General features: G+C 42.4%; 10 protein-coding genes across 10 annotated transcripts; 6 read left to right on the forward strand and 4 right to left on the reverse strand.

Moving 5' to 3' along the window:
• Positions 1 to 1518, forward strand: NEMIN01_1975 (uncharacterized protein; the record flags this gene model as incomplete). The annotated part of the gene is made up of 1 exon (XM_051477917.1): positions 1 to 1518. A coding segment is annotated over one exon (1518 nt), but the record flags the coding sequence as incomplete, so codon positions are not given.
• A 145-nt stretch (positions 1519 to 1663) lies between these two features.
• Positions 1664 to 3622, forward strand: NEMIN01_1976 (pre-mRNA-splicing factor ATP-dependent RNA helicase DHX38/PRP16; the record flags this gene model as incomplete). Its single annotated transcript, XM_051477918.1, has 1 exon — positions 1664 to 3622. The coding sequence occupies one exon, from the start codon at positions 1664 to 1666 to the stop codon at positions 3620 to 3622; it is 1959 nt and encodes a 652-aa protein (XP_051333878.1).
• Positions 3623 to 3959: 337 nt separating this feature from the next.
• NEMIN01_1977 (uncharacterized protein) lies at positions 3960 to 5681 on the reverse strand (the record flags this gene model as incomplete). The annotated part of the gene is made up of 1 exon (XM_051477919.1): positions 3960 to 5681. The coding sequence occupies one exon, from the start codon at positions 5679 to 5681 to the stop codon at positions 3960 to 3962; it is 1722 nt and encodes a 573-aa protein (XP_051333879.1).
• A 23-nt stretch (positions 5682 to 5704) lies between these two features.
• Positions 5705 to 6352, forward strand: NEMIN01_1978 (transcription initiation factor TFIIE subunit beta; the record flags this gene model as incomplete). The annotated part of the gene is made up of 1 exon (XM_051477920.1): positions 5705 to 6352. One exon carries the CDS (start codon positions 5705 to 5707, stop codon positions 6350 to 6352), a length of 648 nt encoding a protein of 215 aa, XP_051333880.1.
• A 157-nt stretch (positions 6353 to 6509) lies between these two features.
• Positions 6510 to 7004, forward strand: NEMIN01_1979 (uncharacterized protein; the record flags this gene model as incomplete). The annotated part of the gene is made up of 1 exon (XM_051477921.1): positions 6510 to 7004. One exon carries the CDS (start codon positions 6510 to 6512, stop codon positions 7002 to 7004), a length of 495 nt encoding a protein of 164 aa, XP_051333881.1.
• A 135-nt stretch (positions 7005 to 7139) lies between these two features.
• Positions 7140 to 7688, forward strand: NEMIN01_1980 (uncharacterized protein; the record flags this gene model as incomplete). The annotated part of the gene is made up of 1 exon (XM_051477922.1): positions 7140 to 7688. The coding sequence occupies one exon, from the start codon at positions 7140 to 7142 to the stop codon at positions 7686 to 7688; it is 549 nt and encodes a 182-aa protein (XP_051333882.1).
• An 800-nt stretch (positions 7689 to 8488) lies between these two features.
• On the reverse strand, positions 8489 to 9769 carry NEMIN01_1981 (uncharacterized protein; the record flags this gene model as incomplete). Its single annotated transcript, XM_051477923.1, has 1 exon — positions 8489 to 9769. The coding sequence occupies one exon, from the start codon at positions 9767 to 9769 to the stop codon at positions 8489 to 8491; it is 1281 nt and encodes a 426-aa protein (XP_051333883.1).
• Positions 9770 to 9798: 29 nt separating this feature from the next.
• On the reverse strand, positions 9799 to 11232 carry NEMIN01_1982 (uncharacterized protein; the record flags this gene model as incomplete). The annotated part of the gene is made up of 1 exon (XM_051477924.1): positions 9799 to 11232. The coding sequence occupies one exon, from the start codon at positions 11230 to 11232 to the stop codon at positions 9799 to 9801; it is 1434 nt and encodes a 477-aa protein (XP_051333884.1).
• Positions 11233 to 11833: 601 nt separating this feature from the next.
• Positions 11834 to 16210, reverse strand: NEMIN01_1983 (transcription initiation factor TFIID subunit 2; the record flags this gene model as incomplete). Its single annotated transcript, XM_051477925.1, has 1 exon — positions 11834 to 16210. The coding sequence occupies one exon, from the start codon at positions 16208 to 16210 to the stop codon at positions 11834 to 11836; it is 4377 nt and encodes a 1458-aa protein (XP_051333885.1).
• Positions 16211 to 16747: 537 nt separating this feature from the next.
• Positions 16748 to 18784, forward strand: NEMIN01_1984 (DNA replication licensing factor MCM3; the record flags this gene model as incomplete). Its single annotated transcript, XM_051477926.1, has 1 exon — positions 16748 to 18784. The coding sequence occupies one exon, from the start codon at positions 16748 to 16750 to the stop codon at positions 18782 to 18784; it is 2037 nt and encodes a 678-aa protein (XP_051333886.1).
• Between the last annotated feature and the right edge of the window lie 365 nt (positions 18785 to 19149).

Here is a 19149-nt window from a genome sequence, read left to right on the forward strand (position 1 = left end):
CTCCATAAAAAAACAGATGAAGCTGTTATATCGATACTTGTGTCTGGAATCATTGGTAAGCACATAGAAAAACTCTACGACTTAAACGTTCTCTTGATCTACAACAAAATAAACCCGCAGGAGCAGGAACAAGTAGCAAAAAGATCAAAAGAGCTGATTAAAATGATGAAAGTTCTGAATAAAGCCAAAGCAAAAGAGATATACAAAGAGAACAAGGATATGTTCAGCAGAACAGACAGAAAAGAGATAGAAGACGCGCTGGGAATAGAAAGCAGTGCATGGGGAATACAGGGAATAATCAATGCAGTGGACAAAGGAATCACGCGAATGGTGAGTACACCTGCACCAGCTGCAGTTATATCACAGCAGATAGCAGAACAAACACCAGTGCAAAACCAGCCAGCACCGCAGACACAGCCCGTACAGCCGGTAATACCCATGGGATCATCCATTCCAACGAGAAATGTGCACATTAAGAAAAGAACCCCAATGATGAACAGACCAGTGATGCCAGCTGATATCATACAGCCAAAAGTAGAGCCAATAGCACATCCAGAAGTAACAGCTATTCCCATGCCTTCTGTATCATCATCGGTTAATAAGCCATCATCAGCTATCCCCATGCCAACTATTCCAGAAAGCATGAAATCAAAACCAGCTGCAACTATTTTCATGCCAACTATTCCAGAAAGTATAAAATCGAAATCATCAACTGATATTCCCATGCCTTCTGTAACACCAGTTAATAAGCCATCAAATACTATTCCCATGCCAGTGATACCTGAGAGTATGAAATCAAAACCAGCTGCAACTATTCCCATGCCAGTGATACCTGAAAGCATGAAAGTAAAACCAGAAGTATCTAGTCCAGTGGATAATAAGCTGGAGAGTGCAGTAATACCTGCCGTACCAGGTAATACAACTGCTGCACCTGTTCAGCCTGCGCCTATTGATGCGGCTGATGATAATATAGATTATAAAAAGCTGTATTCCGACAAGGAGCGGTACCAGATGATTGAATCAGAGCCAGAGCGAGGGTCGTGGCTGGGATACATTCCTGGAGTAAACGCATTCACTGGAATGGTTAAGAAGCTGGCCAGAAAGAGCGATATTCCCGTGGTAGAGCTATCTCAGGATACGACATTTATTTTTGACAAAAAAATGAAGAAGTGGATAACAGTTGACTCAAAAACTCTGAAGCCCATAAAGATGGAAGTGACCCAAAGAAGGCCAGAAGACAAGGAGCCAATACTGGGAGCAGCAGCACCTAAGCCCATTGCCATGCCCGTTATTACAGGGAAAATGCCCAAAAGAGGAGCAGATGGCAAAGTTGACTTTGGGCCAGTTGGAACAAGCTTAGAGGCCAGATACGGCAAGCCAATGATCCAGTCAAGCATTGACACCACAATGACAGATGCAGCTCCTGGCTTTCCAATGCCCCAGGGCCTGTACACCCGAAAGAATGCAAAAGTTTTCATCCCGCAGGCACCGCAGCCAGAAGATGAATGCACAAAATGATCAAATCCATGAAAAATAAATAAAAGCGATTTAATTAGCAGATTACAGACAGTTTAAATAGTTGGTGTATAGAATATTAGTTATATACGCACCCGCTAATAATGGATAGTTTCGTAATGGAAAGAAAATAAAAAATAATTAGAACATGGACAAAGATGCTCTGCGCTCTCTTATAATGAGCAGCAACAGCAGTAAAAAGATAAGGAAAAGCAACAGAATAGATGACATGCTCTTTGGAACGCTTCTTGACGAACAGTGCAGAACTGCCTTAAGTGTTCAGAAAAAGTATAGCGAGTATTTGAAGCCAGCTAAGACCAAAGGACACCAGAAAATAAAAATAGAAAAAGAATCAGAGACAGAAAAAGTAAAGAATGATGAAATACTGCATAGATACAAAGATGAAATACTATCTGTTCTACGGGAAAACAGCGCAGTCATAATAAAAGGAGGCACAGGAGCAGGAAAAACAACACAAATTCCAAAAATCCTTCTGGAGATATTGCCAGCGGGGAAAATCATTGGGTGCACACAGCCCAGAAGGGCAGCCGCTATTTCTGTTGCAGAACGGATGAAAAATGAGCTGGCAAGTCGAGATATCGGATACTCTGTTAGATTCAGCGCAAAAAAAGGAGAAAAAATAAAGTACATGACCGAGGGCATACTTCTACGAGAAATAGCACGGGACAGGAATTTAGATAGCTACTCCATCATAATACTTGATGAAATACACGAGAAAACAGTCGAGTCACTGATACTTCTGAAGTACTTGCTGCTGCTTACCAGAAAAAGACCAGATTTGAAGCTGGTTCTGATGAGTGCCACCTTAGAAGAAGATACGATGCAGGAAATAGGCCCGTACCCTGTGGTGGAGATAGAAAGCACTAAATACCCCGTTGAAATCTGCTATCTTAACGAGCTTCCATGCGACTACATTATGAGTGTGGTTGAGAAAGTGCTTTCAGTGTGCTCTGATTTTGAAAACATTTTAGTGTTTCTGACGGGCCTGGAAGACATAAAAATAGTTTACAATTTGCTTTCTGAGAGGATAAAAGAGTACAAACTGCTCATCATGCACTCAAGAATGAGCACAAATGAACAGATGAGTGTAATACAAGAAAAAGGGCCAAAGTGCATCCTTTCTACCAACATCACAGAAACATCGATAACTATCCCAGACATAAAGTATGTAATAGACTGCGGGATGTGTAAGCACATGGTGTACGATGCCGTACGGAATGTGAAAGTCATGAAGATAGCACCGATACAGAAGGTGCAGGCGGTGCAGAGAGCAGGAAGAACGGGAAGAACAGGGGAAGGCGTGTGCTGCAGAATGTACACTGAAAGAGCGTTCAACTCCCTGAAGAAATCATCAGTTAGCAAGCTGGAAATGGAAGACCTGGAGTATTTCATATTCACATCGATACAGCTGGAGCTGCCAATATCACCGCACGAGAACGTGCGGGCAGCAATAAACAGAATGGAAAAATGCAAAGTTGTAGAGAATTTTAAACTTACGCTTTTGGGAGAGAAAGTCAGGCAGCTGCCTCTGTCAGTCACGCACTCAATCTTTTTGCTAGAAGGAAAAAAGAACAACTGTGCCTGGGAAGTATCCGTCATTCTGAGCATGATCGAAGTGCTTAGCGCACAGAACACAAAACTCAACGAGCTGCTAGACCACTCAGAGGCAGAACAAGTAAGAGAGAGCGACCATTTATTTTTATTACACCTGTATGTAAGAGAAAAATCAAAGATGAAGTCAAAAATGAAAATAAACATCCAAAAGGCAGATAAGATACTAAGCCAGCTGTGCAACATCATGCACATCAAGAACGAAAGCAGTGGCATAAGCAAAGACGTGCAGAGAAGTGTGGCCAAAGCGCTTATTACATCGCACAGGCACAATCTATGCATGAGAATAGGCCAGACTTACAAAGAAATGAGCACGGGCGTGGAGTGCGTTATTTCATCATCTTCGCTCCTGCAAAAAACAAGCCACACTGTAAATTACTTGGTATACAACGAGATAATAGAGATATGCAGGCCTGTGCTGAATATCGTAACAAAGGCATCATTTGATGAGATAAAAGAGACAGAAAAGAGCTAATAATTTTAATAAATTCTATCCTATGTTTTATTTTAGTTGGCAACACATTCTTATAGAAGACGGATCTGTTTATTGCCCTTTTTCTTACTATCTGAGCCATTAAAACGCATCTCTGCCCTAGTTAAAAAAGCAATGCATATTTAAATGCAAATTGCAGTTAATCTGTTTATCTTTAGAAAAATTAATCAACAATTATTCATTCTTCTATTTTATTTGTGTTTCACTGGCCATCATCCAGCTTCACGCAGATAGAAGCAGCAGATAAAAGAGGATCTATTCTCTAGTGGCATTTATTTCCCATTTTATTCTTCTAGCACAAAATTTTCTGCTGTCTATTTTATTTACTTCCCTCTCTGTCGTGTGTCTCATTTTCTTCGCTTTTTGCAGCATTTCCTCTGCTGAACTTGTCGAACAGGAAGGCAATAAGACTCTTGCTCTTGTCGTTGAGCTCATTCTTTGCCTTGAATATTCGCTCTTTTCTCACCTTTGAAATGATTTTCTTGTCTATGTTATACACCTCGTACACGCTCTCGTCTTCTGTCTGTCTTATGACCCAGAACTTGTATGGCTCGAACTCAACCCTCATTGGGTTTATCCTGCGTATCCAGAACTCGTTGTTTGTCGGGGGATCGATTGGCCAGTTATTCTGCTTGGCTAGTTCTCGAATGTCCACCTTTTCAATACACGTCTTGCCCATCTCTGATGTGCCCATTGACGAGTCTGTAACGAGTCGCACGATCAATCCTTTGTACTTAAAGCTCTTAATCACGCACTGGTCTTCCTCCAGCGGTGCTTCTGTGTTTGCATTTATAGGGTCCCTGGAGTTGTACATCGTTATCTCTTTCTCTATGTCCTTAGATGGCCGTACTTCTCTTTCTATTTCTTTGTCTGTTTTTATGTCAAACTGCCGCATAAGCCTGCACTTCTTAACCGGAGGATTCGCATCCAGAGCTTCAGTGGCCATTGGATCTTCTGGAAGCAGCTCGATGGCAGATGGCAGGTCGTTGCGCAATATTTTGTATCTTTTGAAAAAACGTTTTGATCTTTTTGTCTTCCACGAGCGCACTACTCTTCTGAAGAAAACATCCGAGGGAATCCTTCTCAGCTTCATGAATCCTCCCCTGTCCGTGATTGTAAAGTTCTGTTTGCGGATGATCTCCTTCAGCTCTTCATTGTGCGCTTGGCTTTTTATCTTGTGCATCTCTATCTGCAGCCATCTTGTCTGCATCTCTGCACTTCTGGATGTTTCTGATACGAAGTGCTCCGGATGCTCTTTTATGTTTACTATTTGTATGTCATCTGCCGCGCACAGCTCTCTTATTTCTTCCGTGTCCATTTTTTCTTCTGGTATTTTTACCACTTCGGGAATTCCGTACTGCAGGAACAGCTCTTTCAAATAATCAACCACTTTGCACATCTCCAGATACGGCATGTCTAGGTAAAAAGTGAACCGCGAGTACACATCCATCACAAAAATAAGTATGCCTCCTTTCCCCGGCACTATCTCGTGCCACTCGATCGAAAACAGACAGATGGCAAACCATGGCTCTCTGACCACTTTTACAACTTCTTTGAACCTCCTAGCGAACGACTTGCCTGATATGATGTTTCTGCACACAGGACACATCTGCACCCATGCGCTGATGTACTCTCTAGATATTCCATAGTACTCTTGCTGCACAAGGGGGATCATGACCTGCGCGGGCACGTGGTTTTCTGTGTGGAAGTGCGTCAAAATCTCGTTAATCCGATCAACTTCATCGCAGGAAACAACAAGCAGCGGGTCTCCCTCTGGTTTGTTGTAGAAGAGAAGGTCCTCCACCACGTAGAACTTCTTTGCAAGATTTTTAATGTATGCTCTGCTGGCAGCAAGCGTGCCTGGAGGAAAGTATCCGTTATTATTCAGATAGTATTTCACATTCTCCATCTCTTCCCTGGTGATTCTGAAGGTCAGGCCTTTTTGGTCTCTTTTCTTTTTTTCTGATGCCGTTTCATCTTTCTCTTTTTCGTTCTCGCCTTCCTGCATGGCTACCGAGTGCTCTTCATTGGGTGTAAACATTTTCGTATAAATTTTTTATTTGAATGGAGAAAAGTACGTATGCCAAACTTAGCGCAGGCAACAAACACACGCGCCACAACAACATCTACATCCACACAATTCTCACCATGATAAAAAAGTACAACAGGCAGGTTACTTTCAAAGAGATAGAAGGAGAAACAGGGATCGACATAGAAAGAACCGCTGGGCTGCTTGATTTGCTCATAAAAAATCAAAGGATAGTGTGGGAGGGAAAGACGCTGAGGTTTGTTCCGCTGCACAAAATAGAAAATGAAAGTGAGCTACTGGAAATACTGAAAAAAACAAACTCAGAGCACGGAATATCGGTGGATGAGCTGCTGGATAGAAGCAACGACATAAGGCCGTTCATAAACAGCCTAATAGACAAGAACCAGGCAGTGGTGCTGAAAGACATAGACGGATCAACAACCATCTTCTACAACTCTCTTGACGAAATAAAAAACGTAGACGCAGAAATACTGAAACTGTACGAAGAGGTGGCAGTTCCGGAGACAAGAGAGCTCGAAAAAGAGCTTCTCAACGCAGGGCTATCTACAAAAACACAAGAGAAGCCAATGCGCAAGGCTCTCCCCCTGCAGAGAAAGAAAAAGTACCTTAGAAAGATAAAAATAACAAATACGCATTTGAACAACTCCGATCTCGGAATATAACGACAGTTTACAGCGCTATTTCAGATGTGCACCAGTGATAGATGATGTTTTTCTGCTGTTCTTATCTCTGCTCCATCACTGCTAGAGCACTGTCTGCGGCCAATTACCGTATGTGTCTATTTTGTGCTAAAATAAATTTTCAAATGTTTTTATTGGTATGGGTTCAATAACAGCAGGGCTGCAAAAGATAATAGAGAAGCAAAAAAAGAAAATGGAGCTTCAAGAGAAGAGATTGGAGGAAAGACACAAAAAAATAGCCACAGCCATGGCAATGAACGAGGAAGCTCTGAAAGTGTCAAAAGAGGAAGACGATCCAAAAAGAGGCAGAAGAAAGGCAGGAGCAGAAAAGCCGTTTAGAGGATGCACAGAGGAAGAAGCAGAAAGCGATTTGATGAAAATATTCAGCGGAGTCAAGTCGGACAAGTACATGCACATTCTGCCAGATGGAAGAACAATGGTTGTGATCAAGAAACAAGTCATCACAGAAGGAGACATCGTACGGATAGAGAAAGGAGATCTGTTTGAAGTGGGAGTGGTAAAGCATCTGCACAAGGGAGCTCTGATCTTGGAAAACAAAGAGAGAGAAAAGAAGTATCCTCTAAGCAAGCTGCTGTCCTCCAGGTATGTAATAATAACACAGTCAAAACAGTAGATAGCAGCGAGGGAAAGAGAAACAGTAAATAGATGGCAAGATAAGGAATGGAGCACTAGGAATGATAAAATAAAAAAAACAATTTCAGAGACTTACAGAATGTAAAGTATAAGTATTTTATTTTTAAATAAATCCATGTCAAGTTCACTTGGGGGCTACATAGAAAGATCGCCAAAACAAATACTCTATGAGTTAGAATATTACCTAAGAAGATGGACAAAAACAAGTAAAAACATCCAAACATTAGAAGACCAATGGGAAGAAGTGGAAGAAATAATGAGAAATCTTGGAATAATGGATTTATTTATAGAGAAAGCAAGAGAAAAGAAAAGGGTGCCACTGGAAACAGTAATAGAAGCAGTACAAACAAGCCTGCAGAAAGCAGAAGAAGCCAGGCAAATCGAAGAAGGTATAATAAAACAATTCGAAGAATCAGAGCGTAAGAAAAAAGCTGATGAAGAAAAGAAATACCAAAGAATAAAGGAAGAAGCAATAACTGAGTATATAAAAAAAAGAGTAGGAGAAAAATATGAACAAAAGTTCAGAGAAATAATGCAATGGTATGAAGAAGAAAAGCTCAAGAAAAAGTACCAAATGGAAAGGAAATCAATACAGTGCACCGCGTGCAGAAGATATGGCCACAGCAAGGAAGATTGCAGAAGACCAACGGTAAATAGGAAATAAAAAGATAGTTGAAACAAGACCAGCGAAATCTAGAAGAAAGACTTAAATAAAAAAGACTTTTACGTTCCTTTAAATTGTATAGGAAAAAAAAAGAAGCCAATGAAAGGAACAGAAAAGATAGCAAGTATGGAAAAACATTTAAATACCAGAAAAGAGAAAAATTCTATGAGAGAGAACAAATAAAGATAGAAAAGCATGAGAATCTAAAAGAGAATCAGAAGAGCCAGAAAGTAAGATTTTATGATGATGGCGTAATAATGAAAGCATGCGGAAATAACTCATACATAGTAAAAAACTCAAAAGGGCAACTAAAGAAAAAGACGTACAAGGAAATAAAAGGATTAAAAGAATTAAGAAAATTACTAGAAATGATAACCTCCTGCTAAAACAATGGGGGGCATAGTGATGTAAGAGACAAGCCTTCCATCAGGGGGGCATGTAAAGTGTAAGTACTTAAATTTAAATAAACTCATGTTGAGTTTACTCAGAATAAAAGTGGATTTTGTTTTCATCGCCATCATCACGAGTGATGGAAAAGCAAGATAATAAATTGGAGCAAAATAATAAAAATATGCAGACAGAGAGCAATGATGACATAGAAAGACTAATTAAAGACGAAAACATAAATAGAACAGAAAAAAAAACAAAAACTAGCGAGAACAAAAGCCTATTGGAGCACTTCTCTACTTACGAGCAGACAAGAAACCTTCCAAATTAACAATTGGTACGCTTATTTTTATTTTCTCAGGCGATCAGGCGAAGAATAAATAAAGGTTTTTATTTGACATATGCGTTTATTCTTATACTTTCTTGAAGACATAGCTCATTACGTGTTTATTGAAGATGTATCTCTCTTTTAGCACACTTTTTTTTATTTCGTTTTCTACCTTTACTGTGTAGCCGTACGAGTATCCATCGTATTCAAACGCTTTCTTTAGCTTGTCTGTTAGTGTATTGTGCCCTTCCATCAGATCTTTTTTTGAGTCTGACTGGTAGAACAGTTTGTAGACCATTTCAGCTGCCACTTGATGGATACTTTCCAAATGAAGAGACAGGAAGGGGGATGCATCGCTCTCTGGAAACACTTTTTCTATTGCTCTGATGTAGTTTTTCATTAGTTCGTGCAGTTTTTCTATTATTGCATCGCATGTCTCTCGTGTGTGGACTATCCCCGTGATGGTTTTTGTTATTTTGTGCCCTTCTATCTCGCAGTACAGTTTAACGGCTTCAACCGGGCTCATTTTCTTGAGCAGCTTAAGAAGAGAAGTGCAGCCCTTCCACTCGCTCATTCTGTAGATGGATCTGATCTCTGCTATAATGTCGGGAATGGAGGGATTTTCAATGCTCTCTAGCCTGCCTATCCGCAGAAGATAGTTTTTATACTCCAGATTGTCTACTGTATCCGTTATTTCTACATTGGGCAATTTATTTGGTGTTTTTGCTGTTTTCCTATCTCTGCTTCTTCCTCCAAATATTTTGCTCCTCAGATCTTTGAACGCGCTTTCTGCCTTTACGATCTCAACTCTCACGGGAGGAAGAGAAATAGCCAGCACGCTTTCTTCAATGTCACAGGACACCTCCTTGATCAGCAGGGCATTGTAGAACTCTCTTCCATTTGTGCTTTTATCGTCTACGCCAATGACTATTATGTCCTCGCTTATCAAAAGTATCCCAGAGTGCACTTCTCCATCAATTTTTATTGTGATTATTTCTTTGTGTTTCAGCACTCTTCCTCGTGCTAACGAAGGGTCTCCGTTCATTTTTTCAATTTCATCCTCCAACTCTTTGTGCATTTCGTTGTCTATCTTCCTAGATGACCCCTCGGAAAGCGGAAGAAAAAGGTCTGGGAGCTCTTTTGAAATTCTCTTGGCCTCCTGGATGAGCAAAGAAAGCGTCACTAGCCCGTCCCTTATTTTGTCTTTTTTATGGAGCACTTCCTCTGACAGCGCCTCTGAGTGCTTGGATAGGATGCGGATATGTTTATCCTTCAGGCGAGAGCATTCTCCAGAAGAGTCTGCCAGTATTTTGCCCAAATACTCATTGAGCGAAAAGTCTTGTCGTAAAAATTCTTCTTCGTTCATAAAACTTTTCTATTTATTATTTATATAGATTACAAATAGACATTTGCTATGTCATTTGGCGAGAAAATTGTTCCGCACAGGGGACACGTCTTCTGTCTGCTGGCCATCCGCGCATCGATGCACGATCTGCACATGAGATGCATGCACTTCTTCAGAGCAACATCCTTTATGTTTGTGCAGCAGACGCCGCATCGAATCATTCCCTGGTACAGCTCTACATCCGTCTGGGATTTACTGGATTTTCTGTTCTTTTTTATCTCATCCAGGCGGATCTGCAGGGAGGCATTTGCTGCTTCCAAGTCAGCCACTGTCTTCTTAGCGGCAGATAGCTCTGCTTCGTATTGGACTGACTTTCTTTTGTGGTACTGTGCAGAGGACTTTCTCTCCAAATATTCTAGCTTGGACTTTTCTATCTCTATTTTTTGGTTCTCTATTATCTCCAGATAGCTCTGATCTTGCTCGTTCTTGTTCTGTAAATTTTTTAGCGGATCGCAACTGTCTGTTTTTTCTGTTTCTGTTTTCATTGATCTCAGTGTATGTTTTATCTCTTCTATCTCCAGAAGCAGCTCGTCATTCTTCTTTCCTGTGTCTATGTACTTGCGCACCAAGAATGCAACCTCTTCCAGTCTGTCTATTTCCTTGTTCTCCAGCTCTTTTATTTTTTCGTGGCAGTTATTCTGGCATTCTGCTTTGTTGCTTGCATCGTTCTCCAGCTCCCTTGTTTTGTCTACCACTGTGGAGTTGAACGTTTCAATGGCCAAGTACAGCTCGTCTACTCTTTTGTGGTGTATCTCTTTCTCTTTAACGAGCTTTTCTATTTCGAGCTCTTTCTCTGCCTGTTTCTCTTCCATTTCTTTATTTTTCATCTCTGCTTCGTTTGCGAGTTTCTGTTTTTCCATGTGCAGCTCTTTTTCTGTCTTCAGAAACTCTTCTATTTTCTCCATGAGAGACTTGTTTGATAGAAACAGCTCTTTGTTCTCCTGCTCCAATGTCTTCACAAGCTGTGTGTAGTTTGGAGGATACTTGCTGAGCATCAGGTGTATTCTGCTCTCTAGCTTGTCCATTCTCTCGATGTATTCCTCTATTTCTTCTGCTGAGACGGTTGGAGTGCTTTTCTCTTCCGGCCGCACTTCTTCTTTTTTCTGATTGGCTCTTTTTCTTAGCTGCGAAATTGTCTGGTGGTGCAGCTGGCACTGGAGAATCAGCCGCTCTGCTATTTCTTCTGCTTTTTCTCTGCTCTCCGAGTGCTCCAGCAGCTCGTTTATTTTCAGTTTGGCTATTCGCGTCTTTTCGCACTCGGCCTCTTCTGCTGTTTTTTTATACTCTTCCATTTGCGCAAAGATGGAGTTTATCTTTTTTTGTGCTAGCGAAGCTGTGTCTGATTCGTCCCACCAATTGCTTTCTTCTTTTGCGTCGTATGTTAGTTTCTTCAGAGGAGTCACGTCAGCTCTTCTTTTTTCCATTAAAAAAATTGTTACGTGCTTTCATATTTCAAAGGAAAACTTTGCAAGTGTCACAAATCCAGCTGCAAGCAAATAAAAGATCCTTTATCACAAGCAGGACTAGCGGAAAATGAATGGGAGAGGTAGAAGCTGGCTGTATATGAAATAGCCAACTCCTCTAGCTCTCTTTCATTTTCATGTGATTTTCAAAACTCATTCGTGCTGCCCGATGGCAAACAATGGATCGAATAAGTATTCATCTTCCTTCTATTATTATACTTATAGTGAATGATTTATGGTCTTGATGCGACTTTCTATCATCTGCCAGATATCTCTTTTTTCCACAAATAACTGATGAAATCTTTTCATATTCTATACAGCTAATGAAAACATTCTGATTAGAGAAAGAGAGAGTATTAACTAGGCATCACTGACTGTTGCAACAACTAGCAAAGTAGCGCGGGCTTAGTAGACCGCCCTCCAAGAGCTGACAATAAAACTAAAAATAAAAATTGCTCGACAAATAGAAGAAAACTAAACTAAACAATCATTTATAAACTAGCCATTCTAACAATTTCTGAGATAATAATTAACCATTAGAACATTTTATCTATTTAGCCTGCTATTTCTGGGCCTTTATCTTTTTGCTCACTCCAACCGGCGCTTTTGTCTTCTGCTGGGCCGTGGTTCTTTTGTTGAATATGCTTTTGTGCCACGGGAATCTCTTCTGCACGGACATCTGCACTTTCTGTGTGAGTGTTTTTCCCAGCTTTGTGATCTCTGAGGCGCTTCCGTTGTACAGCAGACTTGCGCTATTGATTTTGTGGAACTCGTTTTCAAAGTGCACAATGTTTTTGTAGTATCCGCTCTCCACTCTCTCTTTTACAAGAGACAGACACATGGGCTCCTTTACCACCTTGTAGTACTGCGGGTACTCTTCGCTGTTCACCTTGTCGTAGAATACTTTAAACTCGTCGCTGAGCACATCTGAGAAAATCAGCTGCAGCCCGTCCTTTAGTGTGCACTCTTCTGAGAACAGTGGCACAATTTCCTTTATGATTGCGTCTGCTTTGGACTTGATGAAAATAGCTTCGTTGTAAATCTCGGACCCTGGCAGGTTGTAGATCATGCAGTTGATGAATATCTGTGCGATGTCATAGACCGCGCACTCCATTGTGAAATACGCTCCACTCTCCAGGTCTTTTTTTATACTTTCCAAGTCTAGCGGTCTTTTCACTATTTCCAAATACTTGTACTCCTTTAGCACGTCTGTTTCAATCGGGACCGAGAAGATTTTGTGTCTGTCTTCTGATATTATCCTGTCAATTGCTGAGATGAGAAGCGCTCTTCCGTCTGTTCCATCTTTTCTTGTTGCTGCGTCTATTCTGTGCATCGGTTTCTCTGTTATGTGGAAAAATGCTGCATACTCTCTTTCAAAGTGCGCCTGGAAGTATTTTATTGTGCTATATGACGAGGTGTCGTACTGTGCAGACTTGAAATAGTCTCTAAATATAGAGATTGCTTTGTCGTAGATGGCAGGCATAGGACTGCTGCTGATGTTGAACAGGCACTCTATCTCATTCTTCGGATCATTTGTGTTTTCACTGTCTATTTCTACGCGCACTCCTGCAACATCTGCCTCTTTCGTGCTATTTTTAAGCAATTCGCCCTTTTTTTCTTCTGTTTTTTTTTCTCCACTTTCCTTCTCATTGGAATACACTCGCATTTCATCAAATGTTGACAGTTTGTACTGCATACTTTCATCAGCTGGCAGATTTGGAGTTTTCTTGGAGGCCTGCAGGATGTGCGACGCTGCTTTGCTCTTTTTTATCGCGCACACAAAGTGGTACATTCCCACCTCCTGCGGCTTGTCTAGGTAATATGTCCTCATCTGCCCATCATCCTTGTACAATCGATCAACGTCTATGCTCTCCATTGTGCTGTCTCTTATTTCTTCGCTCTCTATGGCATTCTCACTGTGTTCATAGGCACTGCTGCTTACTAAGCTACTATCTACTCTGTCACTACCGCGCAGGTCTATGCTCCTTCTGCGGGCACTTCGTGATTTTCCGCTTTTGCTTGGCTTTCCAGCGCTCTCAGCTGTCGTACTGCTCATGTACTTACTGCTGCTGATCATCTCACTATTTGTGTTTTTATTGGAAATATTTCCATATTGGGCAATTCTATCAGTGTTTTTATCAAAGACACTGCCTGCCCCGTCAATTTCTTTTAGATTTATCTTGATTATCAGGGGCTTAAAGACCTTCACAACTATTCTAGGCACTTTGCCCTCTTCTTCGCTGCTCATCTCGTGCATGACTGCTTCTTCTTCTACCTCTGCTGCCATCTCTGTGGGCCCCATCAGCAGCCCTTCTATTTCTCTGAGCACGCCCTCCATCTCTTCATCTCCCGAGAATATCTCTCGCATCTTCAGAATATCTGGCGCGTACTTCTGAATGCTCTCGTATATGGGCAGTGCAGCACACTTTGCTCCGTCTCTGATCACCCGCAGTATCTTCATGCGCACTATTCTATCTTCATCCACTGCCATCTGCAGCACGCTCAACAGCTCTTCAGGGAACAAAATAATTATGCACTCGTATGCAGCCATTCGAACTTTGTAGAAATTGTTGGTATTCGTGTACAGAAGCATTCTCTTGTACGAAATGCTCACATATCCCTGCACGCCAAGCCTTGTCAGGGCCTTGATAGCTGCACACGTGAGAATGTTCTGGTGGCTGGGGAACAATAGATCTCTTCTTCTAAGCCTTTCTATCTCGCTGACAAAAGGCCCTGTGTCCACATGCCCGTCTGAGCACAGCGCAATTCCCAAAGCCGTTATGATGTCAGCCAAATAAAAAGAGTCATCAAAAGAGTTCCCAGTGTTGTCGTTGTATCTCATCAGGTTCAGCAAAAAAGCAGAAACTACGCTCTTTGCTCTGATGACCCTGTCTCCAACGCTTTTCATGCTGTCCAGCTGGCACAGAGCCATGGACGATGCTATGTTCTTCTGCATAAAGTACAGTCTATACGCAGAAAAGTCGTTAGATCTAACGATGGTTGTATTCTGTATGCAGTAGTTGTTGATGAAATACTGCACAACCCTTTGGAATCCGAAATATCCAGACTCTTCGTTCACGCTTTTTGCAAGGAGCACGCCCGCAGAGATCGACACTTTGTAGAACACAGTGGGGTCGCCCATCACTCTCTCCAGCACTCCGCAAATTGTCTCACTCGGATTCTTCATAACTCCTGAAAGCGCCTCCATCTGTCCGTACACGTCTTTCTCGCTCACCAGCTGTTCTGCGAACATGTAATCTGCCTGCTCCACCGATGCGACCTTCATCCACTCAATGCCCGGGTCAATGCGCACCCACAGAAGAGAAGACGTGTCGTTTGTCGATTGGCTGTGTCTTTTTCTGGTTGTTCTCGTGATGCCTGATGAGAGTTCGTGAGATATCGGAGTAGCACCCAGAAACAGAACGTGGTCTAGCACAGAATCAGTTTCGTATATCCGAATGGAGATGTTTCCTGAAATGGTAACATTCGCATCTGGATGGACTGAGTTAATTTTTTGTCTGAGAATAACAGACACCCCGCCTGTCCGAGAGTGTTCTACGTGCGCAGTTATTGTGGGTATTCCTGATCTAAGGATGTACGCATCGAACAAAGATCTCACATCTTTTCCTGTGGTCTCTTTTATGATTCGCATAAAATCGTTCGTGCTTGGAGACTTTCTCTCCAGCAGCTCTTTCATGATTTTGTGCATAAAAGCGGGAGTGAGGTTGTTCTCCAGCACTTTCATGAATGCCCCTGCTTTTTTTCGGAAGAATACGCTGTTGAACGTGCTGTTATCTCGGGCTGTTGAGGATAAAGGCGGCTCGTCTGTGTCGTGTCTGTGGATGTACTCTATGTCTCTGTTCAGCTCGTACTTTGACTCGTTGCTTCCCAGAATTGCTTCAGAGAGTATTGACGCTGTGTACTCCTGCATGCCCACGTGTATCCAGGCATCGAGCGAGACTGTGTGGTGCGAAAGTATTGTGAAATATTGGGCAGAAAGTGTACGCGTTAGAATGTGTACGCTTTGGAAAATTTGGTCAATTGCTTCAGGAAAAGGTATCTGCGATATATTCAGTATGGAGCAGTTGATGCCTGGCCTGTCCGACACCACAGAAATGGTGAATATAACGTATATTCGGCTAAACGGCAGCTTGTATTCAAGGATTGACTGCGCGGTGTTTAGCGATGTTTTGAGAATATCCTGTGCCTCTTTCTGCGCCACTGCATACTTCTGCGATAAAAAGCCTGGAAGAACGATGGAAATGCGGCCTGAGTTGGCCTGTGCGAAGGTTCCTCCTGTGAATATTATCTTGTCCAGAAGAATCGGATGCGCCTCTGCTACTTTAAAATGGAATGTCTTCGTGGTTCCACCGTCGTATGTTCCTGACAGCGTTCCCGAGGAATAAACCTGTAACTCTTTTTCGCTGGGCACAATATAGATCATTTCCAGCGGATAGTAGGGAGTTGCGGAGGCTTTTGTGCTGACCATTTGGACCGAGGGGAAGAGCGAGTGGGGAGTAATGGGCTGCCCAATGAACTCTGTGTGGCCTGTCTGTGGGTGGCTGTAGAACGTGATGCTTTGGTTGTGCTGTGCGGTGGAGAAAAGGACTCTTATGCGCGTGGTTCCAGAGGGCACAAATATCTTACTGTCCGCTGGAGATATACGGTGCCATGTGGCTGCTGGGGGCGAACCTGCAGTGCTGCTGCTGGTGCTGGTGCTTGGGTGGTTCGCCACAGCACCCGTGGTGTAGCTAGTGGAAGCATCTGCGTTTTCTGAGATAGGGTCACTGCTTATCTCTACTTTTATTATAACAAGCTGTGTTTGCAGGATCTCCAGCACTTCATCGTTATCCAGTGCAATGTGGAAGATACTTGTTCCCGTGCATCGTTCTTCCGCGGGGCTTAGGTGCAGGATGTTCTTCTGGTGGATAATACACATTATTAAAAAAAAATATTTGCAAAAATGAATATTTTAATGAACTGCTTGCTGCGCCGTGTAGAGTAAGTGCGTGCATAGAAGAAAATAGCATTTATTATAGGGCGCAGAGTGAGCAACAGCTGCCTAGAGACTGTTGCACTTTGTGTGGTAAGTAGTGGCAGAAGCACAATTTATTATGTCGGGTGTAGTAAATAGCACTGCTATATTTCTATTTATCACTGCATGCACAATAAGTAGTAGAACGGATAAATCTCTCTACGCTGTGTACAATAAGTATTATATGGTGTGGACAGTATTATTATACGCTTATTTATTGTGCCCAGTGCACAAAGTGTATGCTTTTGACAGGCGCTGCTTACTATCTTCTGCTGCCCACTCTTTCTTCAGTTCTGGCCTCCTGTCAGTCTTTCTTTTAAGGTCTTTTCTACTATTTCAGCTGTTTCTAAGTATTTAGCCACGTACTCCTCTGTGCTCTTCTGTTTCCACGCGCTTCTTTGCTTGAACAGGCTTATAAGAATATTCATTTTAAAATTTTTAATGGACGCGCTTGGAGCCCACAGAGCACAAATAAGAGAATTCTTTGACAGGTCCCAGGGCGGAAGGAAATACAAAGTGTCTCTCCTCACGGTCCCTCCCCCGGGCAGAATCATCCTGGACATTGCTGAAATACGAAGATTCAACAAAGATCTGTCAAACGCCCTGCAATACAGCACAACCTCGCTGCTTCCTGCCTTTGAAGAAATAGCCCAGGAGTACGCGCACAGCGCAGTGCGCATCGGAATAACAGGAGTGCTTGCAGGAGAGAAAACAACGCCAAGAAACCTTCTCTCCAGCTCCCTTGGGCACCTTGTGGCAATAGAAGGGATCGTCACCAGCACGTCAAAGATACGCCCTAAAATAAAAAAAAGTGTACATTTTATCAAAAATACACTTTCTTTCCTGTACAAGGAGTACAGAGACAACAACACGCTTTCCATTCTGCCTCCCACCACAACTGCAATTCCTAAAATGTCCGCAGATGGAAACCCGCTGGAAATGGAGTACGGGCACAGCGAGTACACGTCCCACCAGAGCATCATTCTGCAGGAAATGCCAGAGCTATCCCCTCCAGGACAAATGCCCAGAGGCATTCGAATTATTCTGGAAGACGACCTAGCAGGAGCAGTAAAGCCAGGGGACAGAGTGCGCGTATACGGAACGTATAAGTGCACATCCCAGCTGAAAACAACGCAGGACACACTGAAGACAGTGCTTATTGCAAACAACCTCGGAGTGCTTAATAAGAATAGCAAGAAGTTCGCATCGACAAATGAAAATGCAAAAAATACTATGAACACAAAAAGTGAAAATAATGAAAACATCGAAAATGAAACAGAGTCTGTGCAAAACACGAGCGCAGGGAACAGGATAAAAGAAGTGCTGCACAACGAAGGACTTGATGGAGTAGTGAAATACATCGCACCTTCTATTTTTGGCCTGCCAACCGTTAAAAAAGCCATCCTTCTGATGATGATAGGCGGTGAGTCTATATCCACCACTGCAGGAGGACACATCAGAGGAGACATCAACGTGCTTTTAGTTGGTGACCCGGGAGTAGCAAAGAGTCAGATCCTCAGGTACGTTTTGGATGCTTCTCCGCTGGCGATCTGCACAACGGGAAGAGGGGCTTCAGGAGTTGGTCTCACAGCAGCTGTGGTAACAGATGAAGACGGAGGAAGGAGAATAGAAGCAGGAGCTATGGTCATGGCAGATACGGGCATAGTGTGCATTGACGAGTTTGACAAGATGGACGAAAGCGAAAGAGTGGCAATACACGAAGCCATGGAACAGCAAACTGTGACAATAGCGAAGGCCGGGATATACGCAACACTGAACGCACGATGCTCGGTCCTGGCTGCAGCCAATCCTGTGTCAGGGCAGTACAGAAGCACTCTTTCGCCTCGAGAGAACATCAAACTGCCTGAGTCTCTGCTGACAAGATTTGACCTGATTTTTGTTTTGGAAGATAAGATTGACTTTGATTTTGAAATTGCAACGCACGTCCTGGAGAGAAGAATGGGCAGAAACAGAATGTCAGACATATCGCAGGAAGATGTAAGAGAATACGTGAACGAGTGCAGACAGATAAATACAGTGATAGGAGAAGGCGTGGCAGAGTACGTAGAAAAAGAGTACGTAAGGCTGCGAGAAGAAGGAGAAAAGAACAGGCTGAGTCTTTCGCGAGGTGTAACTGTCAGGGTGCTAGAAAGCATTATCAGACTAAGCACCGCACACGCCAGAGGAAGGCTCTCTTCCGTTGTAGAAGTGTCTGATGCAGAAGCGGCGGTGGAAATAGTGGAAAGTACGCTGTGGCGAAAGAGTGTAAGAAAAAAAGTAGGCAAACAGGAGACAAGCGAGACTGTGTGCGCAGTGTTGTACAAGTACAGAGAAGACAACCCGAACGATAAGATAGTGTCGGTGGAGAAGGTTCTCATGCTGACGGGAGGAGAAAGAGAAGAAGTGCTGGAAGGTCTGAAAGAGCTAGAAAAAGAAGACGTGATTAAAATAACGAACGGAATGATCATATTCCCATAGTAAACAGCACAGAAATAAAATCCTATCTATTCTTTATTTGCAGCGGTAGTAATTTATTTTATAGATAGAATAGATGATGTAATCTATCCATGGCTTTCTTTATTTAAATTTAATTTGTACTCAACAGATGATTAATGATAGCTAGTGGCTTGTTCTGGTCTCTGGAAGATAGTGGGTTTTGCTAATCTTTGATGGCTTAGCATTATAGTCGAATGCTGTAAAGTTTTTTACTTTCATTAACAAAGATGAGAAACAAGAATAAAAGTGTTCAGAAAATAATTTGCAAAAACATTTACTGTTTAGTTTTAGAAAGTTTGTAGTGCTTTTTTACTTTGTGAATTGCAGAAAAGAAAAGCTGAGTGAAA

This window comes from Nematocida minor (genome assembly GCF_024244105.1).
Source record: "Nematocida minor strain JUm1510 chromosome Unknown 7903, whole genome shotgun sequence".
NCBI classification, from domain to species: domain Eukaryota; kingdom Fungi; phylum Microsporidia; genus Nematocida; species Nematocida minor.